Source organism: Corvus hawaiiensis, chromosome 2 (genome assembly GCF_020740725.1).
Source record: "Corvus hawaiiensis isolate bCorHaw1 chromosome 2, bCorHaw1.pri.cur, whole genome shotgun sequence".
Taxonomy (NCBI): Eukaryota; Metazoa; Chordata; class Aves; order Passeriformes; family Corvidae; genus Corvus; species Corvus hawaiiensis.
In genome coordinates, this window is record NC_063214.1 from 104,468,719 (window position 1) to 104,496,249 (window position 27,531).

The 27,531-nt window shown below is 38.1% G+C and overlaps 1 protein-coding gene across 4 annotated transcripts; it reads left to right on the forward strand.

The window, feature by feature from the left end:
• Positions 1–24,299, forward strand: PRPS2 (phosphoribosyl pyrophosphate synthetase 2). Of its 4 annotated transcripts, none has more exons than XM_048286199.1 (8): positions 1–175; positions 9,602–9,785; positions 12,406–12,426; positions 15,765–15,863; positions 17,359–17,483; positions 19,982–20,155; positions 22,996–23,155; positions 24,015–24,299. In XM_048286199.1, exons 1-8 carry the CDS (start codon positions 54–56, stop codon positions 24,105–24,107), a joined length of 978 nt encoding a protein of 325 aa, XP_048142156.1. In that variant the 5' UTR covers positions 1–53; the 3' UTR covers positions 24,108–24,299. The 4 variants fall into 4 exon arrangements, with proteins under 4 accessions (XP_048142156.1, XP_048142166.1, XP_048142138.1 ...); XM_048286181.1 differs by lacking the exon at positions 1–175 and adding an exon at positions 422–621; XM_048286209.1 differs by lacking the exon at positions 12,406–12,426.
• The last annotated feature ends 3,232 nt before the right edge of the window (positions 24,300–27,531 follow it).

Here is a 27,531-nt window from a genome sequence, read left to right on the forward strand (position 1 = left end):
CGCTCCCCGCGCTCCTCTACCGCTCTCGCCGCAGCCCCGCGCTCGCCCCCGCCATGCCGAACATCGTGCTGTTCAGCGGCAGCTCCCACCACGACCTGTCCCAGCGGGTGGCGGACCGGCTCGGGCTGGAGCTGGGCAAGGTGGTCACCAAGAAGTTCAGCAACCAGGAGACCAGGTGCGTGCCTCTGCCCCGGCCCCGCCGCGTGTTCCGCTCTCACGCCCCGCTGGCGTCACGGGCGCAGCCCGGACACACCCCCGCGCCCGGGCGGCTGCAGCGCCGGGTCCCGCCCCGCTGTCACCCCGGGCTGGCGGCGGGTCCCGCTCCGCTGTCACCCGCACCGCTGTCACCCCGGGCTGGCGGCGGGTCCTGTCAGGGCGGCTGAGCCGGTGCGGGACCCGCCTATGGATGGCTCGGTCCAGATGCAGCCACGGGGGCATGGCGTGGTCCGGTGTGTCCTGCCCGGCACTCCTTCCTCCCTCTCCTGTCTCCCTCTCCCTCCTTCCCTCCTCGGAGCACGAGCACCCACCGGAGGTGTCCCGGCTGGCTTGTGCCGGCACAGCTCGGGCGCGCTCCTGTCGGGAGCTCCTTGGCCAGAGGAGGGCTGGCACGACCCTGGCCGGGTGAAGAGCATCCTCCTTACTGTGGGGTGGGAATGGTTTTTGCACAGGCAGCTCGTCTGCAATGTCGGGCGCATCCTACCACTCACAGATAATACCTGTGCACTTTATCAGCTTTATTTACCTAAAGATAAAAAAAAATCTTAGTTTTATAAACTATAGTATGCGATGTAGTTTTGTAAGTAGGTGTGCATACAGACCTACTTACAGGCAGATACAAGAACAGGATGGTGATGCTGGATTAGACATTTAAAGCAGGGCCTAGGTCAAACCACACTTGCACAATTTGTTGCAACTCATCTTTATTTTGCATTAGCAGCCAGGTGTGTGTGTGGTGGACGAGCTATAGCTCCTGTAGGGCTCCACTCTGTAGTCCAAGGCTGATGGTTGTGCACGAGAGCGATACAAGTTGTTGTGATGGCCTTGGCTTACTCTGCAAAGTGCAGTCATCACAGATTCCTGGCCAGACAAACGCAGAAAGTGAGTTTGGTAACAGTGCAAAAAATCCTGTGTAAAACCATGAGGACAACCTGCTCACCTGAAGTCTGAGAATGTTCTTGATAATGCTTTTTCTATCAATTTTGGGTCTCTTTACTAGTGTGTCATCTTAGCTTTCTGACCCAAGTATTTGATTTGCTCAATATTAATGAAGAATTTTAAATTGAAGTGACAGTGGTATGTTTGTCCCATGAGCTGGTAAGACTGCAATTGCTTCTCTATATAGGTGTGTGAGTCCAGGCTGCCAGCTGATTCTGAAACAAGCTCCTGCTCTAAGTAGCTGGCTAGTCTTTGAGCTTCTTGTATGTTTATTTTTATCTGTTCTTGTTCTGAATCTCCTGAAAAAGCGTGTTTTCATTGCTTCCTTTGAAAGATTAACGTGATGTATTCTAAAATTGCTCTCACAAAGCTTGTCCTTCTCTTCTGTCTACATTTTTGCATTCTCAGTGCAGTTGCTCTTGCTCTAGTCATGCTCACTGGCATTACTATAAACCCTCTTCCACTGGTGTTTATGCAATCTAATGTTTGCACACCCTAACTCTTCTATTCATTCCTGATTAAATGAAAGCTTAAATCTTCTCTCAGTTCTTTCCAGCCCTATACTCACTTTATTGCTCTTTGATCTCTTTTCTGCATGATAAAACTTAACTTGGGTATTTGGTTGCATGACTTTCTTGCTAACTTGTCTAATTTTTTTTAATGTTTGTTCTCCAGAGACATTTATCTTAATCTGTGCTTGAAACATAGCAAACAGCAGAAATAATTGACTAAGATTTCATCCAAGGTAGAAATTTATCTCCACAGTTTGCATATTTATTTATAATTAAATTCTGGGCTTCAGGATACAATCATCTGAAGACTGTCATTCCACCTATTTTTCCAGGTAGGGACTATTCTCTCTGCCATTAAAATGGAAGGTAGTGGTGACTGCAGTATGTCAGTGGTTTGGCTAATCTAGTAGTGCCAGTTTATTTTTTTTAGGCAACTAGCAATGTAGTGTGGTACAGATATGAGGAATGTATTTTTTAGGAATATTATTTCTGGTTGCTTCTGTTGCAACACTGCAAGGCTGACATTATCTTTTTTATTTCTTTTAATCCCTGAACTAAAATGCCTTAATATTCTAAATCTTTACATTTTTGGGGTTTTTTTTTGTTTTTGTTTTTTTTTTTTTTTTTTTTTTGCTTTACAACTTCCTTCTTTTGAGAGTTTGATCTGAAGTTCTTGTTTCCCGTTCAGCAAGTAAAGTTGTATCCACCATATAATATTTCAAGTGGGTAATTTTTTCAATATTCTTAGCAACTTTCTTCAGGATGTTGAATTTCCAGTTTTCACGACTAATGTTCTTAATTCCTCAACAATGTAGTTGAAATTAAACTACAGGTAAAGTGATACTTATGCAGAGGAGTTCTTTCCTGAGGCATCTGAATTTTCAGTCTGTCTATACTGTAAAATTGTGTGTGTATGTAAGCAAAAGAGGACTTCTTCCTAGATAAAGTGAATCCAGCATGGTCCTTTCTTTTCTTTAATTTTGTTGCATTTTTAAATTTATAAACAAGTGTATTGGCATTGTGAAATACACTTGCAGTATTGCAGAATACTAAAACCTGATAGTTAAAAAGCTCAAGAAACCTTAAACCTTCCAGTGGCACTCCAGCAAACCCCCATGTAAACAGATGAGCCTGGGCATGAGGGTCAACAAACTTGCTTTGTCAGATCTGTTAAGTTAGCAAGTTGCAGAGAAGATTTATTTTTTGTTCAAAACTCTGTTCTGCTGTTTGCTGCACTCTCTTAAATATAAATGATGCATAAATTGATAACTGTGTGCAGCCCCAGGCTTAAATCCTTGCAAAAGGTCCTAGCTGGAAGCCTTTTACTTGAGAGGTGTAATTAGTCTGGCTTGCAGAACAGAGTGGAGGGAAGAGTTATTATATATTTTGCATTCTATTTCAAGTCAAACAGGCTTTAGGTTTCAGTCCCAGTTCTCAGCAGTTGTAAGTGGGTTTGAGAAACTGATGCTGAGATCAGCCAGGGATAGGACCACCACTGACAAGCACTGTGGCTAAATAGCCAGTGCCAGTATGTTTCCAGCTCCAGAACATTTAAAATGGGAAAGGCTTCTCATTTTTATCTGTACTGAGACTGGTGTATCTAGAAATAATATTACAGTCCTCTTTTGATTTAGGCAATCAATATTCTTTCGGGTTCTGTAGCTGGTAGATGTAATGTCTGTGCTGAGAAAGTGGGGGAAATTGATGGCAGACTCAATCACTGCCCCATTTTTTCCCTCCTTCCCTTTAAACTGTGTGGAAATGTTTTCCTTCAGCTGGCTACTAATGTCAAGCAACCCTATCAAATGCAGCACCAGAGCTCCTTAATAATATCTGGTTGTGGATGATAACTCTTATTATTCATAGCTTGTGTGTCAGTTAAGTGCCAGCCACAGTGTCATGGTAGGAGCTTGGGTGGCACCACCTTCTTATTTATCTGGCAAAATGATAAGGGCTGCAGTGGGGGCTTATTCAGTTTATCTTCTTCAAACCCCACAAGCCAACTGTCATCGGCAGGGTTTAGAGGCTGGAGGAAGAAGAAAGGAATGGAAGTCCTTAAACAGGACTGTTTAGCCTCAGCGTCATGAAACTGTTTGACTGCCATGTAACAGATGCATGCAGATATTAAACATGCTGAAGCTTTTTGCAAAATTGTCTTCAAATACACTGAGGTAGCATTTAATTAGAGTTGCTATACAATTAAACCCCAGTGCAGATATTTTTGGTGAGTCAATTGAAAAAATTTGATTAAATTTATCGCTTTGTAAATAAATTTATTTTCATACAAGATAGGGTATTCTTCCTTCTGTAAAGACTATTTATTTTAATTCTGCCCTTGAAATACTTGTTAATTCAAAATGGAGAAATTACTCATAGATGGCATTCTTTTGCACACATCTTTCCTGGTGAAAGATGTTAGTGCTCCCACCCATTCCTGTGAGGTTCCTGGCTTCTTGCTGTCAGATTCACTGGCTGAAGTGAGTAATAGATTTTCTTGATCCAAGAGGAAGGGAATTGAAGTCCTGCTTGGCACATGTGAGTTTGAAGGCTTCCTACCCACAGCCTTATTCAGCTGCTGAAGCTGGATTGTTTCAGAAACACCAACTTAAAGCGTATGTCATTTAGCTTTTACAGAAGGAAATGTGGAATGACTACAAAACTGATGTTGTCTGCTGTATGGGGAAAGCTGTGCTGTTGATATAAGGGCTATTTTCTTGTGAGTAAATAGACTAAACTGGATGTCATGGGCTGATATTTGATCCTGGAAGTTAGAAAAAAGTAGCTGATGTTTCCCTGGAGAATTCATTCAAGGATGGGTTTGAGTCTCTCTTTCACACAAAGTGGGGTAATAAAACCAGTTTGTTCCATGAAGTAAACAACTGAAAAAAATCAAGAGGAAACCTGGAAACACTCATACTAGGGATGTATGATTTGTCACCTGGCTTTAAGACTTCCTTCTTATCTCCCCATCAGCATCCTTCAATTCTGGTACTGCAGCTGTCTCAGATGAGACATGACCTCACCACATCTCATGTAATCTGGTTCCTTTGGGTTCAGCTGATGTGGAGCCATGAGCTGTATCACCCTCACTGAGTAGATGGTTATGGTGTTTGCAGATCCCTAATCATGGAATGAGCAAGCTCAGGTCATAAACTGCTGCTAGAACAGCTGAAGGCAGTAGGGATTAGGGACACAGTGGGATGTGAAGTGTTTCTTCATACTGCCCTGCTGCTGAGCGATTTCCAGCTGGGCTGGTTGTGGTCTGCCTCTGTCAGTGGGGGCAGCTGTTTTCCTCTCTCCCAGCTTGCCTGCACTGTCATGAGCAAGAGGAGGCTGGAGAAACAGATTTTACCAGCTTGGCTGAATAAGGTAAAATTTGGTTCCGGACTGCACACTGTATGTGTTAAAGCCACAACAGCACAGTGTTTTGTTTGTATAGGGAATTGAAGACGCAGCAAATACGGCCATTTATTGCATTGTTCATTTCTCTGAATCGGAAAAGGCCCCAAATCCTTTAAAGTTTTTGATTTGAGACTTTCACTTTTTTGACCTTGCCAGATACTATGCACTTCTATCTTTGTGTAGATGCTAAGTATTTGAAATTAAAACAAAACAAACCAAAAAACCCAAACAAACAAAAACAAACCAAAAAAACCCCCACAACACCTCCTACCCTCTGCTCCCCCCTAAAAAAGCCAAACAAAAAACCCCAATATGTGTGAATAATGGCTGAAAATCCCATGTGTCCTTAGCTGCAGAATTTGGTACTGAGCCTTTGAAGAGTTTTGCACATGTTCAGGCCTGTTAGACATTTGTTTACAAATTTTTGAGGGTAGTTTTTGGACTGAATGTAGCTAAACCCAGAACTTGCTCAAGAAAAAATGTTTTCCTCTTGTGGTGGCAGGCTGTGTGCCAGAGTAGAGGGCAACAAGATATTTCCTATCTTCTGGTGTTTACCATACCAGTGCTCTGCATTAGAACTGGGCAGTTGTTAATGGAGATACAGCAGGGAGTTTGTCTTGGAGCTGTTAATCAAAGTGCAAGAGCCTAGAGTTGAGGGGAGACCATGGGTGCCAGGAGATACGGGATCCCTATAGACCTAAAACCAACTCTGGCATTTTTATTGTTTCTTTGTTGTTTTGGGCTTTTCTGGTACCCACTTTGTTATGTAACATCATGTCAGTTGAAATATTTGCCCAATAAGTTGAAACTCTTGAGTTGAAAGACTTTACCCTGCCAAAGGTGTTCCCAAAGGTAAGAGGTCAAACACACCCTGCTGCTCAGTGCTTGCCATTGGCTAGGTTTCAATGAATTGCAAACTCAGCATGTGGATTTGTTTGACCACTTTTGAGATATTGATTCATTTGCACACTGTATGAGGACTCTAGACCTTCATTTTTGCCCTCTTCTGTGGGTACTGAAAGAGCCTGAAGTACACATCTAGTTTATTAGCCTCTAATTTGCTTGAGAAATCTTACTTTTTGTAAGCATGGCTAGAAACTTAATCTGCTGTAGTTATTTAAAAAAAAAACCACAGAGCCCTTGTAAGTGTATGATTTGAACATCCTAGTTATGTATTTACATTATTTACCATTGTAGGCTGGCTCTACATACTTATTCCTCTACTTCCCCACAGCTGTAGGACGTACAAATTTATAATTCCCATCATTAAGCTCAGTTGGGACTGCACTATAAATCTAGCTCAAAAGGAGCTCAGTCTGCTGTTACTCCTGATTCTGATTTTTGCTTAATGGTGCTTCAGCCATTGAAATATGTTTGTAACCTAAGTGGTTTTATGCTGTATCCTTAATTCATGGTTATTAGCCTGTCCAAGTTTCTACTTATTAAATTGAACTCTCAAATCAGCCTTTGCAAGTTGAACACAGATACTTAAACTTGGTATTCATCATGTCCTGTCTTATATGTATCTTTCCCACCTAGAACCTTGTGCTTCTGCATGCCAAGCAACTGGCTCAGAGTTAATTACTTTTGTGGGCTATTGATTTCTGTAAATTTCTCTTTTAAACACAATTGTGTGGTGTCAGGACTTTTAATGTACAGGTTCTGTTGACTCTTCTTGAACAGAAATTTATTTAAACTGTTACCAAATAGCTGAATTTGATTGAATTGCATAAAACAAACAGAGCTTGTAATCTTGAGGCAAAAGCTTATTCTTGTGTCCTTCCTCTGTGTCCTGACTATGTGAAATTGTTTAAATAACCTCACGAACAGTTAATAAGGTCATGACAGAGATGGGGGAATTTAGTAGTAGTGTTGATAACTGTCACAAAGTTTGACTGCTGTTAGCTTAGATAATAGATATTTGAGATACAACATTCAAATACCTGATTCTATAATTTATAGTCTCTTATTGGTTGCCTGAATATGTTAAAAAAACCGTATTTTTGTTTTTACAAAAAAAAAAGGGACAGGGCAAAAAACCCCAAAACAAGCCCAAATTGCCAATTCCCTGCCCCCTGACCACCCCAGGGGAAAAAAAAAAAAAGTATACCACCCAAACCCCCACCAATGTGGTTAGTACAGGCTGTATCTGATGGAATACTTGCAACACAGTGACTGGTTATCTTTTACTCTCTGGCTTGGGGAAGGTAAAATAGGCATCTGTGTGTGTATCTGTTGGTTGAGTCTACACAGCTCCTCTCAGTACCAATCTTTGAGAAGGTAGATAATAAGAGATACTGATCTGTTGCACAGCTCTCTCATCTTGACTGGGAAATGTGACTACTCACATTTCTGTGTGACAAATAATTATGTCATTCTAGCCATAAAAACATAGCTACATTTTTTTTTTTTCAAATGCACTGAGAAAGAAGTAGCAGGTTTGTTTTCTAAGTTGTTTACAGGATGATGTTTATTGGTAGCCCAAGATCATTGGAAAAAGATACAATTAATGACAATGGAAAAATCATCTTTTCTGGTCCACTATATTAACCAGACCTATATTTATCTGAAAGTATATTCGTTGACCTTCTGAAAATTGTTATTTTTTAGTGATGTGCATAGAAGTGACAGTTTTTATAAGACTAAAACAACTCTGAGTGTTATAATTCAGTGTTTTTTCAGTATATAGTGAACACTAAGATCATGTACTTTTGTCACTCAGCCATTTTTTTCCCCTATTATTTAATGTTAGACTGTTAAATTAGCTGTTCCTTTTTTTTCTTAAGTAATAAAATAATTTTTCTTTGGACATATTCCAAAGGTGTGGTATGAGACAACACTCACTATAAAGCAGGTCTAATTGCTGATTCAGGGTGCAATTAGAATTTTTTAAAGCCCTCTTGATAACCACAAAGGTATAATAATGATTGAGGCCACATCCATAAGCTAGTGAGCAGATTCTTCACGTCGAGCTGGATTTGTGTTCAGAAGGGCTTCTTCTACTTAAGCCTGGCTAGTTTTTCCAATCATATCACACTTACTATCTTGCTGAAAAAATGTCATGTTGACCAAAACTTTTTCAGCTCCAAAAAGGGACATAAACTAAGAAAATATTTTGATCAAAACAGTTTTCTATGAATGGCCTCATTCCATTGATCAAAAATTTAGAGAGGGAAGTAACAGTTTTGTGACTAAAAAATCGTGTCTTTGTGGAATGATGAAAGGCTGCAAAAGGTTTCCTGACATATGCCCAGATGATTCTGTACCTGACCACCTCTTCCGGAGACCTGGTGTTTGTTTGCTGGTTTGCTTTCTTTCGACCTTAAGAAATCCTCCTAGTAGCATTCTTAGGCAAAAAATGTATTCCATTAAGGAATAAAGTTAAGACGGGATCTTCATATAACTTGTTTGGGACTGCAGAGAACTCGAATAGGGGAGCTGAGAGCATGTACTCAACTATCTTGATGGTGATAAATCAAATGTGTGCTTATCACTAAGATGTTGAAAAGCAGTAAATTCCTTTCTGTGCAAAGCTCATGGGTCTTACACAGGATTCTGAGAGCTGATAAACAAAACTTGTTAGGACAGTGTTTGACTAGAATAAGCCTCAGCATGGAAGGACCCATCAGAGAAATTATTCTACCCACATCTGAGCCATTTGGATGGTTTCCAGTCAGAAACTTCTTATTTGTGTCTTGGGTAAAGATGCAACCTTTTAAATAAGGGTTCAGTATATTCTAGCACTTAAAAACTGAGGCTAGCATAGTAGAGCATGGGTTTGCAAGGTCTGATCACTTAATTATTTAGGAAGTCTGTATGTTTCATGTACATTGTGCACGGATTTAGGGAAAATGAAGGTTATTCTGCTGTGTTTATATGTAAGTTTTGGAGTAAGAGGTGTGAAAAGTTAGTGTGGTTCAGCAGTAGATGTCTTTTGCTTGGATCTAGAATTGAGAAAAAATACACGTTCAACAGTTTTGTTTTATTTTTCATATTTGTTTTTAAGCTCTATTTAATTTTTGACTTCTGTGGTGTGAGCAGTGGTTGGTCCCAGAATTTGTCTTGAAATCTGTGGAAGAACAAAAAAACTTAGATACTTCCATAAGGAACCAAAGCATGTAAGCATTGTTAGAGCAAATAGAACAACTGATTCAACATGAGAGTTGAGCCATAGTAAGCTGTTGATTAGCAGCCTTCTTAGCTTTTCTATAAGATTTTTGTCTTTTAAAAACACTTTACTTGAACATAATGGTGTAGATTTTATAGCTGTAATTACATGTTGGTTGGTGCTGACCCGATGAAGACCATATTGAGGCTAAAGTAAATTTTAGACTGGCTTATATTGACATGGACTTTGTGTCAAGGAAGCTGTTATCGAAATTGCTGCAAAAAAAATCCTACTCTAAATGGGAAGTTTACAGAAGACCTAAGGTAGTTTGTTAAAACATAACTGGATTTATTTATTTTTTTATTTTTTAGTAATACTTTTCCGGTAATACAAGTGTTGAAATTATCATCTCCTGCTCTTTCAGTGTAGAGATTGGTGAAAGTGTGAGAGGGGAAGATGTGTATATTATCCAGAGTGGCTGTGGAGAAATAAATGACAACTTAATGGAACTACTCATCATGATCAATGCTTGCAAGATTGCATCATCCTCCAGAGTGACTGCTGTAATTCCATGTTTTCCATATGCCAGGCAAGATAAGAAAGACAAGGTAGGTAAGAACTATGTCATTTTGGAAGGCTTTTGTTCAGTTTGTTCACTTGAAATTTTTGGAGATTAAAAATTATTTAAGTTATTAGAAAGATTTGAATCCCCCCCCATCCTTTTCTCTTGGTAAAATGTTCCATTATTTTATCTACAAGTGAATGAAGTGAGACAATAAATTATCTTTTTGCCTGTGTTTTGATAATTGACATGTCTTCAGTTTGCAAAAGTAGGTATATTCTGTGTGTGTGGTATATTGCAGAGTACTTTGCTCACAAACCCCATCTTATGGGATTGTTTATTGTCCTTTTGCAAAGTTTTTTGGTTTTTTTAATCCCTACAAATGGAGAGAGGACACTTTTTTAAGCATTTTAATTGCATGGAATTAAATACTAAGTTTAAAGTGCTGTAACTATTATGTAGGTAGGTTTTATCATATATGGTTAAACAGAGCAAAATGGAAGGAACTGATGAAATCCACAATACATAATGGAAATTAATAAAAACATTATTTTGTGCTGCCAGACAGATTAAAAAAAAGTTTTTATATCTGTAGTAACTACTTTGATTTATGAATACAAAAAATTGTATGGAAACCCCATAAATGCTCTACTGATTTTATTGCCCTTTTCCTGAATTTGATCTGTCATAACTGATGAATATATCAGTTCAGCCAAGTTGGTAACGCAGTAACAAACCCTCTGTGGGAGGTGAGGCTGATTTTAAAAAATACAGAACTAGACTTTCTATCTCTACTATATATAAAAAACCCCCCCTTTGATAGGTTATGTGAATGGTACTTTTACCTAAACTCACTTGAAAAGAAGTAATAAGAAATGTGAATTTGGCTTTAAAGATTGGATTGCAATGGTTGTATTTTTGGAAAATTGTCCCTCTCCTTTACTTCCTGTAAATGGACTGCCCCTTCTCTTTCACTTTGGGCATCAAGCAAACCATTCTGAAAGCCTTCTGGTGGTCTTTATATTCTTTTAGATAAAAAACGTAACAGGAGTGAAGTAATGGAAAAGCTAAAAATAATAGCAGTTATTACAAAATATGTAATAGTCAGCCTGTGATATCTAAGAACAAAACTAAAAAACTTATTTTCTGGTATATTTATTCTTTAAGTGCAGGCTCTGTAATACCATGCTAATACTATGAAGGGCTGCTTATTACACTTCTAAAAATGGAATTCAGGAGTTAAAAAGTAAAACCCTATTCTTTGCCTACATCTCTTGGTACTTAATTTTTGCTGTGTTTTGTATTGGATGATGCTTTCCCTTGATCAGAAGGGGTGAAATACTGTACATCAAAAGAGTTATTGGTACTTTGAAGGGGTACCAATAAGCATTTTGTTGAAAAGAAGGGAAAGCATCTCACTATGTTTTGATTTCCCACTTCATTTTGGGAAGTTCTGCTGTACCGTCTTCTAAGTTCTTGGTGTGGGAAAAGGAAGAGTATATTCCAAATTTTCCATGCATCTAAATTGTCTTGTCAAGGCTACCCAAATTCCATGTGGCAGACTTCCAGAGACAATTTAACCCCCCAGTGTGGTGGCAGAGTGCGTGCCATCCAGGAGCATTTCGTATTTCAGAAACGCCATCTGAAGATAGAAAGCCTAGGAAAGTGATTTTGATTAATAGAGATTTTGAGATTTTTTTTCCAGACTGTTCTCTGTGTGTCACTGAGTTCTGCAGCTGTAGGCAAAATATTTTTTTGTGGCTTTTTTTACCCCCCCTCTGTTTTGCAATTGAGAAAATGTTTGCCATCTTTGGAAATTAACCTTGGTAGTTGACCTCCATGTTGCAAAATTAGCTATAATACAGCTGTCAACATTGGGCAGCTTATTGACAGGGACAACTTCCCTCCTGCTTGCATCAGATCACTTGGTCTTTGACCCATGATGAGGGCACAAGCTTTGTGTGCTGCCTGAAGTGTCAGTAAAGTGCCAGCCATTTTCTTCCTGGGATCGTACACAGATTTTCTTCTTTGGTGTGTGAAAGACGTTGCTGTAGTTTGCTTGACTATGAACTGAGGCAGTATAATCTCCACTAGATGGACGCTGTTTTCTGGTTTGAATTTAAGTTATTGACTTTAATTCATTAAGAACTAAATAGATGGAGTCCTTGCTACTTAAAATAACCATGTCTTTGTCATACCTCTGGTGCAGTTATGATTCCTGAGAACAATGAAAGTGCTCTTCATTTATTTATGTAAGGAGAGGGGCTTGCAGTAAAAATCTTAGTCTGAGCAATCTAACCTACTCTGAAAATTTTAGCACTAAACCTGGACTATCTTTAAATGGGAAACAGACTTTAAAAAAAAAAAAAAAGGCTTACTGAGAATGATAAAAAAGTCAGTAAATTAATTTAGACTCAGTCAAGTGCTGCCCTAAACTAGAATATTTCTGATGCACAAGCTAGCTAAACTTAAAAGTAGCTCAAATGTTCCTGTGCTTTGACCATAACTGCACTTACGCATCCTCTAATTATGCTAACCTTCCAAGCTGTGGGCAGGACACATTTATGTAGGATGCTGCAGAGATGCCTTTGAGATAAGTTAGAAGTACAGTGACAGGTGAGTTTGGTGTTCTACAGCTCATGTAACTTTGTTTTTTTGATTTGTAGAAGGGGTCCGTGGAGCGTTGGGTAGGTATCTTTTTTTTTTTTTTTTTTAAATCTAACACTATGCATTTCCATTAATATGGCCTTAAAGGGTGAAACTTACTGGGTTACATTATGTATAACTAGGAACATTTTCAGTTTCACTTCTTGATTTCAGTTGTGTTTCACCTAGGCCATGACAGTAAACCTATGGAATAATTTGCTACAAGAAAACTCCTAGATTCTAGTTAAAAATTTATTTGGACATTCAAGATAATGGCTGTCAATTTCTGAGGCTTCAAAGCATATCTCATTTTTGAAATGATAAATTTGGGTAACACATTAGTGAACATTCAGTATCCATACACTTCACAACTGGCTTTCTTGGAAGTGAAAGTTCCAGTTATAAATCTTTGGGCTTTCTTTGATTTCCTTTTTTTTTCCTGTTCAGTGTGCATGTGATGAATATTGAGCAAGACAATGTACTAAGAAGCTTAAAGGCAACAGAGCTTTGATCTTGATGGACAACTTTTAATTTCAGCTATGCGTCCTTTGCACAGTTTCTCTTGTGAGGTTGTTTATATTAGCTTTGTGGATTCCCCCTGCCAGTGGTAATTCAAGTGATTTCTTTTACAATTTTGTTTTTGTGCATAATCTAATGCTGCACTTCACACTAATAATCCTGAAAATAATCTAAAATTACATCAAATAATTGAACAATGAATACTGTGAATCTGTGTCCTTATCTCTCTCATCAGAAGCAAACCTTACAAACTACATTATAAGGAAAATCATGAGTTCTCACCCACCTTTGTCATCCAAGTTTCTGAATAATGAGGCCAGGTTGTCTGAGGTTCCCATGAATATACTTTCTTTGATTTTAAAATAATCTTCAATTTGGATCATATTGTAGCACAAAACTAATTTTCTATGCAAGCAAGAAAATCTTAAATGTGTCATGTGGATTTTCTTTTAATGCACAATTTTGTATAAAGGAAACTGTCAGCTGCAAACTTCTTTTATCTTAATCTGCTATTAGCCCATTCTTGAGAAACAGGTACTCGTGTCTGGCTATCTTTCCTTCCAAGACCCTCTGTCCATCAACATGTAGGCAATCTGTGATGTGTGCATATCTGCTAAAACAAGTTACCTAGTGGTAAAACTTCAAGTTCTTCCTTCTGGGAAGGCAGCCTGCAAGGCCAGCAGCTGAAAGAAGTATCAACTGGTAATGTATGCATTAGTATGTGATGTAGGAAAGTATTTTATTTGGGGATTTTTGTGATGGTGATACTCATGATATTGATACATGAGACAAACTGAATGGTATTCCCATTGAACAAAAATGAAAAAATTAGACAAAATTCAGTGTGCTAAATGGAGTGGAAATGGCAAACCATGCTCTGAAAAGAATGTAATTTGCCTTTAGCTGCTAGCCTGAGCTAGTTACTTGTTTCTACCAGGGTGGCTGGTCCTGGTTTGCCATTTTCTTTTCATTCTTTTTGAGCTGACTCACCTGGTTGTTGGTTCAGACAAGTCCTAGTGTACAGCACAAGGGAAGTCTCTAGCCTGGAAAGATAGGATAGTACAAGCAGGAGAACAAACCTCTCATTTCAACTTTACCTGTTAGTCCAGCTTAATGGAAGCATTAAACTAGATCTTTGCAAAGAGTTGGTAAGAGAACACTGCAATAGAATGAAAAGAGTAGATACTAAATATTTCTTTTGTTAGATGTTGACAGAGATTTGAGAGTATTTTGAAGTCCAGCTTGAAAATATCAGATGCTAAAATGAGCTGAAGTAATCAGGAATTCAAATGGCATGAAAAAAATTTGCTGCCAATAATAGAAATATCCAGAAAGCTTCAGACAACTTACAGAACTGAACTTAAATGAAGAGCAGCATTGTCCTCAGTGAGTAGAAAATCAACTGTGCTGAAGCACTAATGATTATAAACTGGAAGCTGTATGCATCTGAATCACAGAGATCTGGGGAGTGCTGGCTGTTGCATCTGTTTTCTCTGTAGTGGTGGTGATGATGTGTGTCCCTCAAAAGAGATGGTTTTCAACATGAAGAATTTCAGTAATGGTGGTGATAAACTTGACCTAGCCATAAAATGAGACTACAGTATCTCAGTTTCTATTCTGGAAGTGTGTTGTCAATCTGCAGGTTAAAACAGAGAAATGCCAAGTTTCCACCTAAACTAGCAAAAGTTTTGAGGAAAATATTGGCTTCTTGATAGGACACAGATGGAAAAGCATCCAGGCTAAATTGTCAGTGATTCAGCTCATTGTCACTTATGCCCTTGAGCATCAATGGAAGGGAAGCAGAGATAATCTATAATTGTGTGTATGGCGTGGAAGGAGAGGAGATTCCTAGGAGATGAAATGAGGTTGTTTGATAAAGAGATGTAGCAGGAGAGAATACTGTGCCAGCAGAAAACAGTCTGATATTGGGATGGAAACTGACTTGCAGTTCTGCCTTCATGCTAATGTTATTGCCAGCTATTAGCCTTATTTAAAGATTAGCAAAAAGAAAGCAGGAGGTTTTGGTTAGTGTTTCTGTTAGAGAAAACTAGGTTTTTGCAGAGCTTAAAAAGAATGCAGAAACTTTGGAGTAACTAAAAAAAAGTGAGGTATCCTCCAGTCATAGTTTCATTTTTTTTGATTGTTTGTTTGTTTTGCATCCTTGACGCTTTTAAAAAGCTGTTGACATTGGCATTAACTTTGCTAATAAGATTTTTATTCTTCTTTCATTCTTTCTTCTTAGGATTTCTTCATCCCTCCCCCCCCCCCCCCCCCCCGTCCCTTTTGGGAATTCTAGACTCCTAATTGCATCCAGGAATTAAACATAATTAACAAAAAAAGGGTCAGGTTAGAAGACCCCTGACACCAAGGATCTGCTACAAGCTTTACTGTGTCATGAAGAAATGCTTGATACTAACATTGTTTTAAAGCAGTATTCTCAAAAGTTGGGTTCATTTTGCCTTTGATCTTTGGGTTTTGCAATGTTTCTTAGAACAAGACAGAGTTGTATGTTAATGTAGAGTAGAGGCTTACAGAAATTAAGATTGTCTTTATGCTATGAAAAAGCTAGCTGAAACTTTTAAGTAGAAGAATTGGAAAAATATATCCCGAATTTTATCTCTTTAATACAAAGCATTATTAGCCAGACTGTGCAAACTGTTTTAGATATTCCTAAATGCTTTACTGAGTTTCAAAACCCTAGTAGCAAGATTGACAGGATAGTTTGGCTAAAGTTCTGGAGCTTTTCATATCTAGATTCCCAAAATTGTAAAGGAAAAGAAAGAAAAATAACTAATCTTCTGAATCCTTGCATCTAGTTGAAATATTTTTAAAATGTAAAGATTTGTGCTTTTTTCCTCAGAGCCGTGCACCAATCTCTGCAAAACTTGTTGCCAACATGCTGTCAGTTGCAGGGGCTGACCACATCATCACCATGGACTTGCATGCTTCTCAGATCCAGGTAACTGTTGGTTCTTACTAGTTGTGCCTAGAAGCTCTACTGAATTAATGTGACAAGCTAATAGTAATTCTCTGGGTTTTCGGTCATTATTTTGAAAGACTATGTACAGAATTCTCAGGGTTCAGAGAAAGTCTTGCTACCTGTTTCTAATTAAATTCCCTTTTAGAAAGAGACCAGTCTTCATTTTTTGGGGTGATTTTGCAGTTACTTCAAATATTTATGCATTGGAGTCTTTGGTAGAATTTGCCAAGTCTAATGTAAGCGCTTCCAAAACATAAAATATACTGGCCTGGGGCAAGTTCTCTTAATCTTAGCCTTGTCAGAGATTATAGTGTTGCCCTAGGTAGTTACAGCCAAGGGTGTAATATTCTCTTAAAAGAAGTGGAGATGGAGCCTGGCAACCCTTATCTAGCTTACTGCTGAATCCAGCAAATCACAAAACCTTTGCCTCAGACACAGAGCAGACATTATTTGTCATTCTCATGTGTACCTTGTTTTAAGGGAACTTATTTTTCATAGAAAACACTGTATCTTCCAGTTCTGGCAATCACATTTAATCAGAATTTCTTATTATGCTAGACGGCTGTCACATAAATAAAAAGGTCTAAACCAGATTTCTTGTTTTTATACCTTGTACAAAGATTCCATTTTAGTTTGAATCTTCGCCATGTTGAAATACTGCTGTTAATGTCAAGCAGTTGAAATTTATGGAAGTTGAGTATTATTCACTGGATTTTTTTGAGAGCTTTTCACTATCAAGAATTTACTTGAGTGCTTGAAGGTGATCATCTTTTCTGATTTTTATATCAATTGAGAACACCCGTTATATTTTTCACTACTCTTGGGTGATATTTTTAGAGGCCTTAATATTTATTTGACTTCAGCAGCATTTGACAGTAGTATTGATGCCTTAACAGGCCTCCTAGAAACAGAGACTAGACAAGAGTAAGGGAATAAAAGTAGGTATTTATTTGAAAGGCCTTCAAAGGTACCCCCTGGGGAGCCAGAGGCTACTGCCAAGATGGACCCCAAGATGGATGACAGGTCACGAGTTCTTCACACTTTTATAGGTTTGGTTCATTTGCATAGCAGGGTTAATTCTCCAATTAAAGCTTCAGTTTAATGATGTAATTCCCCTCAGCTTGCCCCTCTCTCAAAGGCTCTTGGTTTATACTTTTTGGGCCTAGGACAGTCTAGGTGTCCTTGAAGACCAGGCCTGGAGAGGCTTTGTTATGTCTACCCAGCACAAGAGAGCAGAAATTACCAGGCTACAAGAAACTTCAGAGTTACACACTAAGCAGTACAGGATTTGAAAAATATAAAAGTTAAAACCTAAGGCATCAGTATCAGAAGCAGAGTTAGAGTTAGGCCAGTGTAAAATAATAATTAAGTTCTACCATTTATGAAAGGCAAAGGCTTGGTTCTTTCCCTTTGTCTTCATTCCAGGTGAGATGAAAACACATATTCATGAAACTCTCTTTCTCTTTTGGACTAGGGTTTCTTTGACATTCCAGTAGATAACCTGTATGCAGAACCTGCAGTCCTGCAGTGGATTAAAGAGAACATTCCTGAGTGGAGAAACTGTATCATAGTCTCACCTGATGCAGGTGGTGCAAAAAGGTACTGTACAAGCCTAAAACTATCAGATTTACACATAGTTAGTGGTTAACGATCTAGTTTGTCTAGTCTTCTATATTCCTCTATGAATTGTGCGAGATACAGGGTACATCACTGATGAATCCAGCTGCATTGTGAAAACAGAACAACTAGTTGTTCCAATGCTGTTCATGCTTGAAAACATTCAGGAGCTTTCTATACTCTAAAGAAGATATTTTTCTCTCTCCCTGGATATGGCCTCATTAGCTGAATCCCTCCACCAGAGGGAAGAGATTTTCCTGCTGCTTGCTTCTTTAGTCCAGTTGCTGCACCTCTTCCTGCTTCGCTCTGGAATTGCCTAGGCTTCCCTTCTCTGTCAAAGCATATGGCCAATTCCCACTGTACCTGCTGGCATTTAGGTAAGAGCTTGCTTGACTTGTATTTCTTTTTTCTTTACATTATTGCATTCCAGATGTAAACCTGTTGACCCCAAGTTCTGCACTATAAACACTAGAAAAAGGGAATGAAAGTTTGAGTGGTGAAAGGTAAAAATAGAAAGCTTAGTTCATTGGAGTCTTTCTTCATTCACAGCATGTGTAACTCATTTAGCAGACTCTGTTTTATTTGGTATTGATTGAGTATAAACCAGTGCCAAAGCTCAGAAGCAGACTGGCTGGTGAGGTCATAAAGCATACCATTGAGGCAAAATGCTTATTTTCAGGTTTTATTGCTCATGCTGCTGCTGCAGAGGGAACAAAGACAAATTAAGTAAAACTCCTGTAAGCCCATAGCAATTTAAATGTCTGAAATATAGTGTGGGGAAAAATGTGAAAGACTGTCATAATTTGATTTTAATTGAAGTCCTTGAGTCTGTTGTGAGTGTTCCTGTTGTAATGATTTTTAAGGAAATAAGACTGAGTAGAACTCCTAGTTGTTCCTTTTCAGATTAATCAAGTTAAGGATGTGAAGACCATAGAAAGCATTCTAAAAGATCACCTAGTCAGTTATATTTCTTTGTTCGTTCCTATCAGGATACTGTTATTTTTGCATTTGGTTTTTATGTTGTATTTTGTTTTGTTTTGTTTTTTAAACAAAATACAACCTTTGCTTAGAATTCAAGTCAGAAGCATTTTTTCCCCCTTCCAAATATTTGTGCATTATCAAGTTAATCATAAGAGTTTATTTTTTGAGGATCACTCTCACTGTATTTAATATAGATAGATACAGTCCATCTTTAGTATCTTTCTGTTGTAATGCAACCAACCAGTTTCTGGTGAAGTAGTGGTAAATGTTGCTTTCAATAAATTCATAGCTTCTCCTTCACCTCCAATAATATAATGTAAAGAAAATTGTTTGGCCTTTCCATTTAAAATATGTAGAACTTCAAAATAAAACTTAATGAAAAATTAATAGAATGTGAAAATTGAACATGAATTATCTTAAAATTTAAATCCGTATTAATTCTTAAAAAATCCATTTTCTTGCACTCATTTAAAATATTTGAATTTTCTTTTGTATCTTACCACTTGCTTGGTTTTACCCTAGCTTATTAGATGTTGCAGCTAAAATAAGGTATGGAAATTCTATTGATATCTTAATGCCTCTGAGGTATTGAGACTTGCTATGAAATTACACTATTCATAAAAATGCCAAAATTTGGGATTTTTGTTTATCATCCATTTGTTGACACACAGTAACTGAAGACACCTTCATATTTAATTGGTAAAGAAACAAAACTGTATTCTGTATTAACCATGCATGTTAATAACCTTGTAAACAGCATTCTAAACATAGTCTAAAAAGACAGGCTACAAGGTTGCATCAGCATTTAGAAAAAAGCATGGTGTGGTTTATTACTGTGTCTTTATACCTAAGAGCTCTATTATTTTAAACAAACTGAAAAAAGTAATCAGAAGTCTGTAACAAGTTTATTATTGGAAGTTTGTTTGGCCACCAGAGGTCACCCTGAAGGGTTTTAAAAGATCTTCGTCAAGCAGGTGTATGCTAAGGGAATTATTAATGAAGTAAGTGACTTGATTACTAGTCAAGTACTGTGAAATGAGTTATTAATCACTATTAACTTGTGGGTTTTTTTCCCCTTTGGCTTAGTTTCAAATCCTGCAATGGTATTTTTTAGTTAGACTGTTAAAGTGCACATTCCCGTAGGCTTAGAATTGACTTCCCCCTACTTTAAATTACCTAGTGTGACTAGTATTGCAGCAGCTTAATAAAAGTTTGTGAATAGCTGAAATGTTTTCAAAGCCAGGCACTTAATGACAGGAAACCAAAGTAAACTCAATTAAAAAATCAGTTTTTTGGGGTCTAGCTGAAGACACTCTGATTGTATTTATTAGCAACTAATTAAGTTTGTTTCTACCTGTGTCACTCCTTGCAAAAGTTTTTGCTGTGGCAATTTGAAAGCCAGAAGATAAAAATTGTGTTTTGTGACAAATACATATGCATGACTGTTTATTCTTTTAAAATGGTTCTCTAAATGTGGTGTATTTCTTCCTGCAACTTAGGGTTACTTCAATTGCTGACAGATTGAATGTGGAATTTGCTCTCATTCATAAGGAAAGAAAGAAGGCAAATGAAGTGGACAGAATGGTCTTAGTTGGTGACGTGAAAGACAGAGTAGCAATTCTTGTCGATGATATGGCTGACACATGTGGCACAATATGTCATGCAGCGGACAAGTGAGTATTATTACAATCTGGCCCACTGCCTCATGGTACTGTTCTCACTCACTGCACAGCTGATGAATGAAGTTATCCTCAAAGCCTACAACCCAACCTGACCTCTGTAGCATTGAGTTGTTCTGACCCTTGAGTCTATAGGTCACAGTTCTGTGATTCAGCTGTGTCCTTCTTTAGAACATGAAATTGAGAAAATATTTACAGAAATATATGATCTGTACTTAGGAAGAGCAAGAATAAATAAAATGTCATATAACTTGAAAAAGACTTAGGCCATTTAGTGCCCTTTAGAGTTCCAAGGCAGAAGCAACAGGTAAAAAAATCATTCCCTCTTTGATCCTCATCATGGAGCCTTTCCACTCTCCTTTCTTTCACAATCTTTGAAATCTTTCACAAACCTTTACTGGATTTAACACTGTAAAGTATTTTCACCACAGTGTTCAATGCAAATGTAATATTAATTTTGACTGTACCTCTTAAGTATAAAACTATTGTCCTTTTCATCTGAGGAGGTGAGCATAAGTTTTCCTGTCTTCTGTCTGAAAGTTGGTTGAAGAGTTCTAATTTCCCCCTAGACTTGAGTAACCGGAGTTTGTTCAGTCTTTCCACAAGGTTTGTAGACTTCTGCTCAATTGTGATGCCTTCTGGATTCCTTCCAGGTGTTCCACTTCTTGAAGTGGAGCTTGTGAATATGGACCCCCTATGTTAACTAAGGCTCTAGCAGTGCTAAGTAGAAAGGATTATTTATGGTTTTCCAGCTGCCTTTATGCTGGTTCATTTCAGGTTAGTAGTAGGGCTGGCTCATGTTCATCTGGTTCTCAACCATCACCCCCAGGTCCTTTTCCACCAGGCATCTTTTCAGCCTCTCTTCCCTGAGGCTGTAGCACTTCAGGGGATTGTTGTGACCAAAGTGCAGCACCCAGCACTTGGCCGTATTGAACCTCATACAAATGGCCTCATCCCATAGATCCAGCCTGTCCAGAGCCCTCTGCAGAGCCTTCCAGCCCTCAGGCAGATCAACACTGCCACACAACTTGGTGTTACCTGCAAATATAACAGAGGGTGCCCTCAATCCGCTTGTCCTGGTCGTTGATAAAGATATCAGATGGTATTGGCCCTAGGGGAACCCCTCGAGTGACTGACTGCCAGCTGGATATAACTCCATTCACTACCACTTTCTGCGCCTAGCCATCCAACCAGTTTTTTACTCAGTGAAAAGTATACATGTCCAAGGTACAAGATGCAAATTTCTACAGGAGAATGCTGTGGGAAATGGTATGAAAGCAACATGGTGAAGTTTAAGTGAACTAGACATTATTTTTAGTGGTTTGAAGTAAAAATAATCCCATGAGTTTACAGTCTTTAGTTGCAGACTTGCTGTTTGCACCTATATAAAGGATGTAAAAAACTCATGGAAGAAGGATTCATATAGTCTTGAGTTTCTTTTCTCTTTCATGGAAATTTGATGAAATTTTGCAGACATGTTGTATAGTTGTTTGCTATCTGCATTCTAATCTACATCATGCCCCAAAGTATTCTTCTAAGCTGTGTCATTTGTAGATCAAAATCACAAATTGCCTAGCCAACTTTTTTTTTTATACTCTTGTGCATAGAGGAAGTTAATTCCTGTCAAAAACCTTTATTTCTTTCCTTTTTTTGAAAGAAGCACTCTTTATTTACCTACAGTATGTTTCTAGAGACCAAATTCTAAAACTGCCAATCACCTTCAATGTATCTGCAATGTTCACTAAGATGCTTTTGATTGAGTAATGCTGCCTTGTATCATGTTCTTGGCATGAACTAGTGCTTTTCATTAATGTCAAATCCAGGTGGGATGTACTTTGTGTATAATTAGACTTGCTCACCAAAATACTCCCTAGAACTCTTTTTATCTCTGCAACCTAGGTGCATATCAAGCAGATGAACTAAGAAATATATTTTCAGGTACAGCAGATCAACTTGCTTAAATACAAACTCAAGTACACACACTTGATAGACACTCACTATATTGTAACGCCTTCTCCTTGTAGGCTGCAGCTACTAAATGGAGTGTTGAAAATGACCAGGAAACTTCAATTCTGTTAAGTCATTCAAAATGAGATGATGTTTCTGTGGTTTTGTCTTTTTTTTTCCCCTTACGCTTCCTCCTGTGCCTTTGTGATGATCTGATAAAATGCTGTTCCTCAGGGCCTCTGTTTATAAGACTAGAGAGGCAGGTAGGACATAGCTGAGCATCTGGAGGCATTGAGGCCACTAGAAACTAAATTAAGATATTTTGACTCATTCACAAGGTGTTCTAGTTCTTTGATTTATACTGTTTTTCCTCCTCATGCATCACTTCACTGTGTGCTTAGATCAGCAGCATGTCTTCCCACAACCTTGCAGTAAGCTAGGCTTTTAATCATTAACATTTCTTCTTCCTCGGAAACTCTTTCCAAGCAGAACTGTTTGAATTGCAAATGAAAATAAAGGTAGACAATAATGGAAGCACAATAGAGTTGTGAATACTGCCATCCAACCTACTTAATTTTTTGCCTGGTTGAGATAGAAAGCTTGTACTGGAGTTCATTTTTATGTTGTGCAGATATGGTCAAAAGTGCAGCATTTTAGGTTAGTATCACTGCTGCAAATAACTTTTAAATTTAATTATAATTTTTGTTGGGGATTTTTCTGAGACAATTCAAACTTTTTCAGGTTATACAAATATCGGAATTATTTTGTAGATATTTTATATATAGGACTTAGTAAGTAAAATGTATTTTCAAGATTTGTATCCAGTTTCATCTGTAGCCATGTATGTAAACATGCATCACAGCATGCTATTTTTGTGTGTTCTACAGGTTAATGTCTGCTGGCGCTACTAAAGTTTATGCCATTCTGACTCATGGCATCTTTTCTGGTCCTGCCCTCTCTCGGATTAATAATGCATCATTTGAGGCTGTTGTGGTAACTAATACAATCCCCCAAGAGGAGAAAATGAAACATTGCCCAAAAATACAGGTACAGTGGTATTTTTATGCCACTTCTTTAGACTGAAGATTTGTATTTTACTGTTCATTCATGCTAGAGTTTGTGCCCTGAGAGAAAATTAATATTATTAAATACATTGTTTGCAAAACATTTTGCTAAAAAATGCTAAAGAATTGTTTTAAGGGGATTCAGGTAATACAATAGAGCACTGCAAAATATTTGGTATTTGCCACACCTTGAGTGTGCTTGATTGTGAAAGAGTAACAAATGTAAAATTGACTGGCTTTTTTTTCTTTCTTTCTTAAATCAATATTAATTATACAGTATTTGCATGTAGGAACTTAGTTATTCTGTTGTGGAGGCCACAGAAATCTTAGACGACTTTATTTTTTCTTGAAAAACAAAAATGGAATTATTCTGGGAAGTTGTGTCCCACTTGGAGGTTTTCCTTAGTACAGAGTGGAGAAAAGCATAAAAGATTAAAGTTTTAAATGCATTTTTAAAAGCTTAACATTTATTTGGTATTTATTGAAACAAGGCAAGCACTTTAAAAGGTGTACTTCCTTTAAACTGTATTTGTGTCAAGCAGACACTGCCATCTGATGGCAATAATAGTGGGGCTTTTTGACAGCATGCCTTTTGTCAGAAGTCCTCAACAATATGACTGTTCAGTGATCCTAGTCAATGCTTTCTTACTCAATTTTTCAGTTCTTACTTGGTATTATTGCAGTTCTTATATATATATTTATGTTCAATGCCTAAGCTTTAATGTTATGTTACTTCCTAGAAATAAAAGCTACAAAGATAGCTGGAATGTTTGTGTTTATAAACTGCATAGTTTATTGCTCTTGGCATGCCATAAAACTTTTCTTCTCAATTTTTATTTCAGTTTATTGACATTTCCATGATCCTGGCAGAGGCAATTCGAAGAACACACAATGGTGAATCTGTGTCTTACCTGTTCAGCCACGTCCCCTTGTAACTGTAGGGGATTACATGGCATCTTTGCAAAGGTCTCTTAAGCTAGCACTGTTTTTAACAATGCACCTCAACCATGAGAAATTAGTATCTTTGTACAATTCAAGAGCTTGTATGTTTAATTATTATATTTGTCTTGTAATTACCATTTGTTCTTTGTAAATGGGCAATAAATCTCCACCTTGCAGAAACCTTATGAATTCTCTTGAGAATCTGGAAGTCTTATGTCTTGTGTAAGTTCTTCTATGGGCCTGTTCTCACTTTCTGCTAAACTGCTGCATCAGATCCATTTCTCTATACAGAACTACAAACTGTTCACAGTACTTAATGGGATGTATATGTGTCAGATCATTTTCTGTGTTAATCTAAATGCTACAGACTTGAGTTTCTTGTGTCTATTAATCTGTTGGGTAAATAGGTGGGATTTTTTTGTTTAAGTACTATGAACTATGAGTATTTTGTAAACTGTAATGAGATTAATAAACCCTAAGGTCATGTTAATTTTGAGGAACTGTTGACATATACATAATAGTAACCATTTTGATACACTTCATGTTCATTTTTTTTCCCCACAAAATATTTGGGGCTGCTGTTTGTAAAGCTCTCATTACATTAAATTGTTTGCTTAACATCTATTCTCTACAGTTGCTATCTTCAGTTGTAAGATTAATGTTTCAGGATTCCCAGTATTATTAATATTACTTATCTAAATAATGGCCAAGCTTTACTCGTGAGTAGTTTGGTGAAAATTTCATTTTTTCTTTGTAGTTTTTGACATTCCTTGATTGTGATAAGAATAATTTTTTAACAGCTTTCCTGTTAATATTGTAAAGGTTTATTGTGCCGAGTCCAAACAGAAAATTTAAACACACTTATACGGACTGGTCTGTACCGTGGTTGAAAAGTATCTGAAAATTCAGGTTTTTTCAAACAGCACAGTCAATGGATCTTCTTCAATTCCTATTACAAAATACCACAATACTTGACTGTGCAGCCAGTGAACTAGGGTACAGTAACTAATCTTGAAGGCTTTAACATGAGAGAATTAAAATCATTATGAAAACAATTTTTCCTGTTGTATGATAGGAAAGCTTATGGTTAAGTATGGCTAATGCAGTCAGTAATGGATTGGGGTGGGGGGGTTGGGACTCAAAATTGTAATTTTGTAATTGGGTCATTGAATCCTATTATGAACTGTTTTCAGTCTTTCTGTTAGAAGAGTAATGTGTATTAAAATACTATTACTGCACCTAGATCACAAGAACTCAAGTTTCCTACCTGAAATTGCAGTTTTTAATTACAAAAGCATTGCTATATGTGAGAGATTCTTCCTTGCTATAGTGCTGGATAAAAAAATAGCCTTATTTCATCCTGACTTTCTTATTTGGGGATATATTTATAATAATACATGAATGTATTATAAAGTGAGTTTTTCCACTCCAGTTAAGAAGGTCTTCAGAAAGGCTATTTTTTTTTGTTTGTTTCTCTGAGAATAAATCTATTTGGTCTTTTATTTTTCCCAATAATTTTCTATTGTTTCTGAGAAATTAGTTTTTCTCCATGAAAATGAGTAAAACAGAATTTCACCTGTACTTCTTTCAGTGATGAATGCAGAAATAGAGTATGTAAACTCTTGTGCTGAGAATTCAGTTCAGCCGCTAGTTCTCAGAGAAGCTCCTCATTAGAGTTGAATTTTCAGAACTGTTATAGCACAGTGGAAATGAATTTACAGTATTGTTTTATTTGGTAAAGAAATTTCTAAAATATATGATCACTTAGCCCACATCACTTTGCATTTAAATTGTTAACCACCAAGTGTGTGGCCACATAATTATACCAAGTTTACACCTGAGCACTATGCAAAAGGCATACAGTACATTTAATGCTCAACTCAGATGATTTTTACATCAGCTTGTTGGAAGCAAACCCACTCAACTGCATTTAACAGGGTGAGATGGGGGAAAGAGCAGAAGGAAAATGGCAGAACTAATCTTACTGTATGTGCTGCATTTTGTGCACCCAAAATGCTTATGAAGAGTTACAGGTGACTTCCAACAGCTTTGTGAAAACTGCCTCCATTCTGACAGAATTAAAAGCCATGGGAACAGAAAATGGTGAGGTGTCTGGTATTTAATGCTGTGTGCTTCCCAGTCCCTGCCTGGATTCTGGTCTGAAGATCAGGTGACAGTTCAGCCTGGTGGGAAACATTCCTCTCTCAGCAGCATTCTTTTGAGATAACAAAAAACTACCACATTAGATAGCTGAAGTTGGAGGATTTAGCTCATATTTTTACATAAAATTTATATTGTCTTGTTCCACTGCCCTAGTGGTAGTATACATTTTTGGCTTTCTTGGTAAGAGGATTTGATTTTTGGAGCTTTACTGGAAGCTCTTGTCATAGACTCCCAGTGGTTTTAAATGTCAAACACTCAGAGCCTGTTGCTGAGGCAGTGGACTATGGGGAGTAAAACCTCAATGTCTTTCTTGTACTGAGGGGCCCAAAACTGAACTAAGAGATAAAGGTTCTCCTTAGCCCTTCTTTGGCTGTTAATGCATTTAGAGGAACACTTTTTATTCTCCTTTTCTGCAGTAGCCAGGTTCATTTCTATTTGACCTTTAGACCTTGTCATTTTCTCTGTGCATTAACTCATGACATACTTGTAAACCTCATGACTGGTCTACCCCATTTTCCAAAGAACATGAGGATACAACCCCAGTCCAAACTCTCCTTTTCTCCCTGAGTTCCATCCAGCCAAATCTCTCTGTTCAGTCAGGTTGTTTTTCTTCCCACCTGCCTGTCTTTGGCACATGGGGACAGCCTGCACCTTGAAGATTTCCTTCTTGAATAGTGTCCAGCCTTACTGGGCTCCTCTGCTCTTCAGGATTGCCTCCCAAGTGACTCTGTCACCCAGGTTCCTAAAAGGCTAAAGTCTGCCCTTCAGAAGTCCAAGGTAACAGTTCTCCTTATTGCTCCAAGTACCAAAAACTCTATTACATGGCCAAGATGGCCTCCAGCCATCACATCACCCACAGGTCCTTCTCTGCTCACAAACCTCAGGTCCAGCAGGACACTTTCCCTAGTTGGCTCTCACCAGCTGTATCACAAAGTTATTGGGGTTTTAGGAGCTCTCCTGGTGGGTTATTTTTCTGTTAAAGGAATTTTCCCCATACAGTGTTGCTAGCGGGACAAATTGCTGGGTACTTAAGAAAAACAAAAGCAGTGGCTATGGACGGTGGGGTGCATCTGGCTACTCTTTCGTTTCACCTGGGTGTGCGGACAGTTGGTCGGTCGGCGTTTGGACAGAGGGAGGCTGCTTTCTTGGGCTGCCTTTTCCTTCTGCCGGAGAAAACCCAGGATCCCCAGCCCTTCTTCCCTGCCCTGCTGGGAGCTGGGCTGTGGCCGTCCTGACCCTGCCATTGCTTCGAGC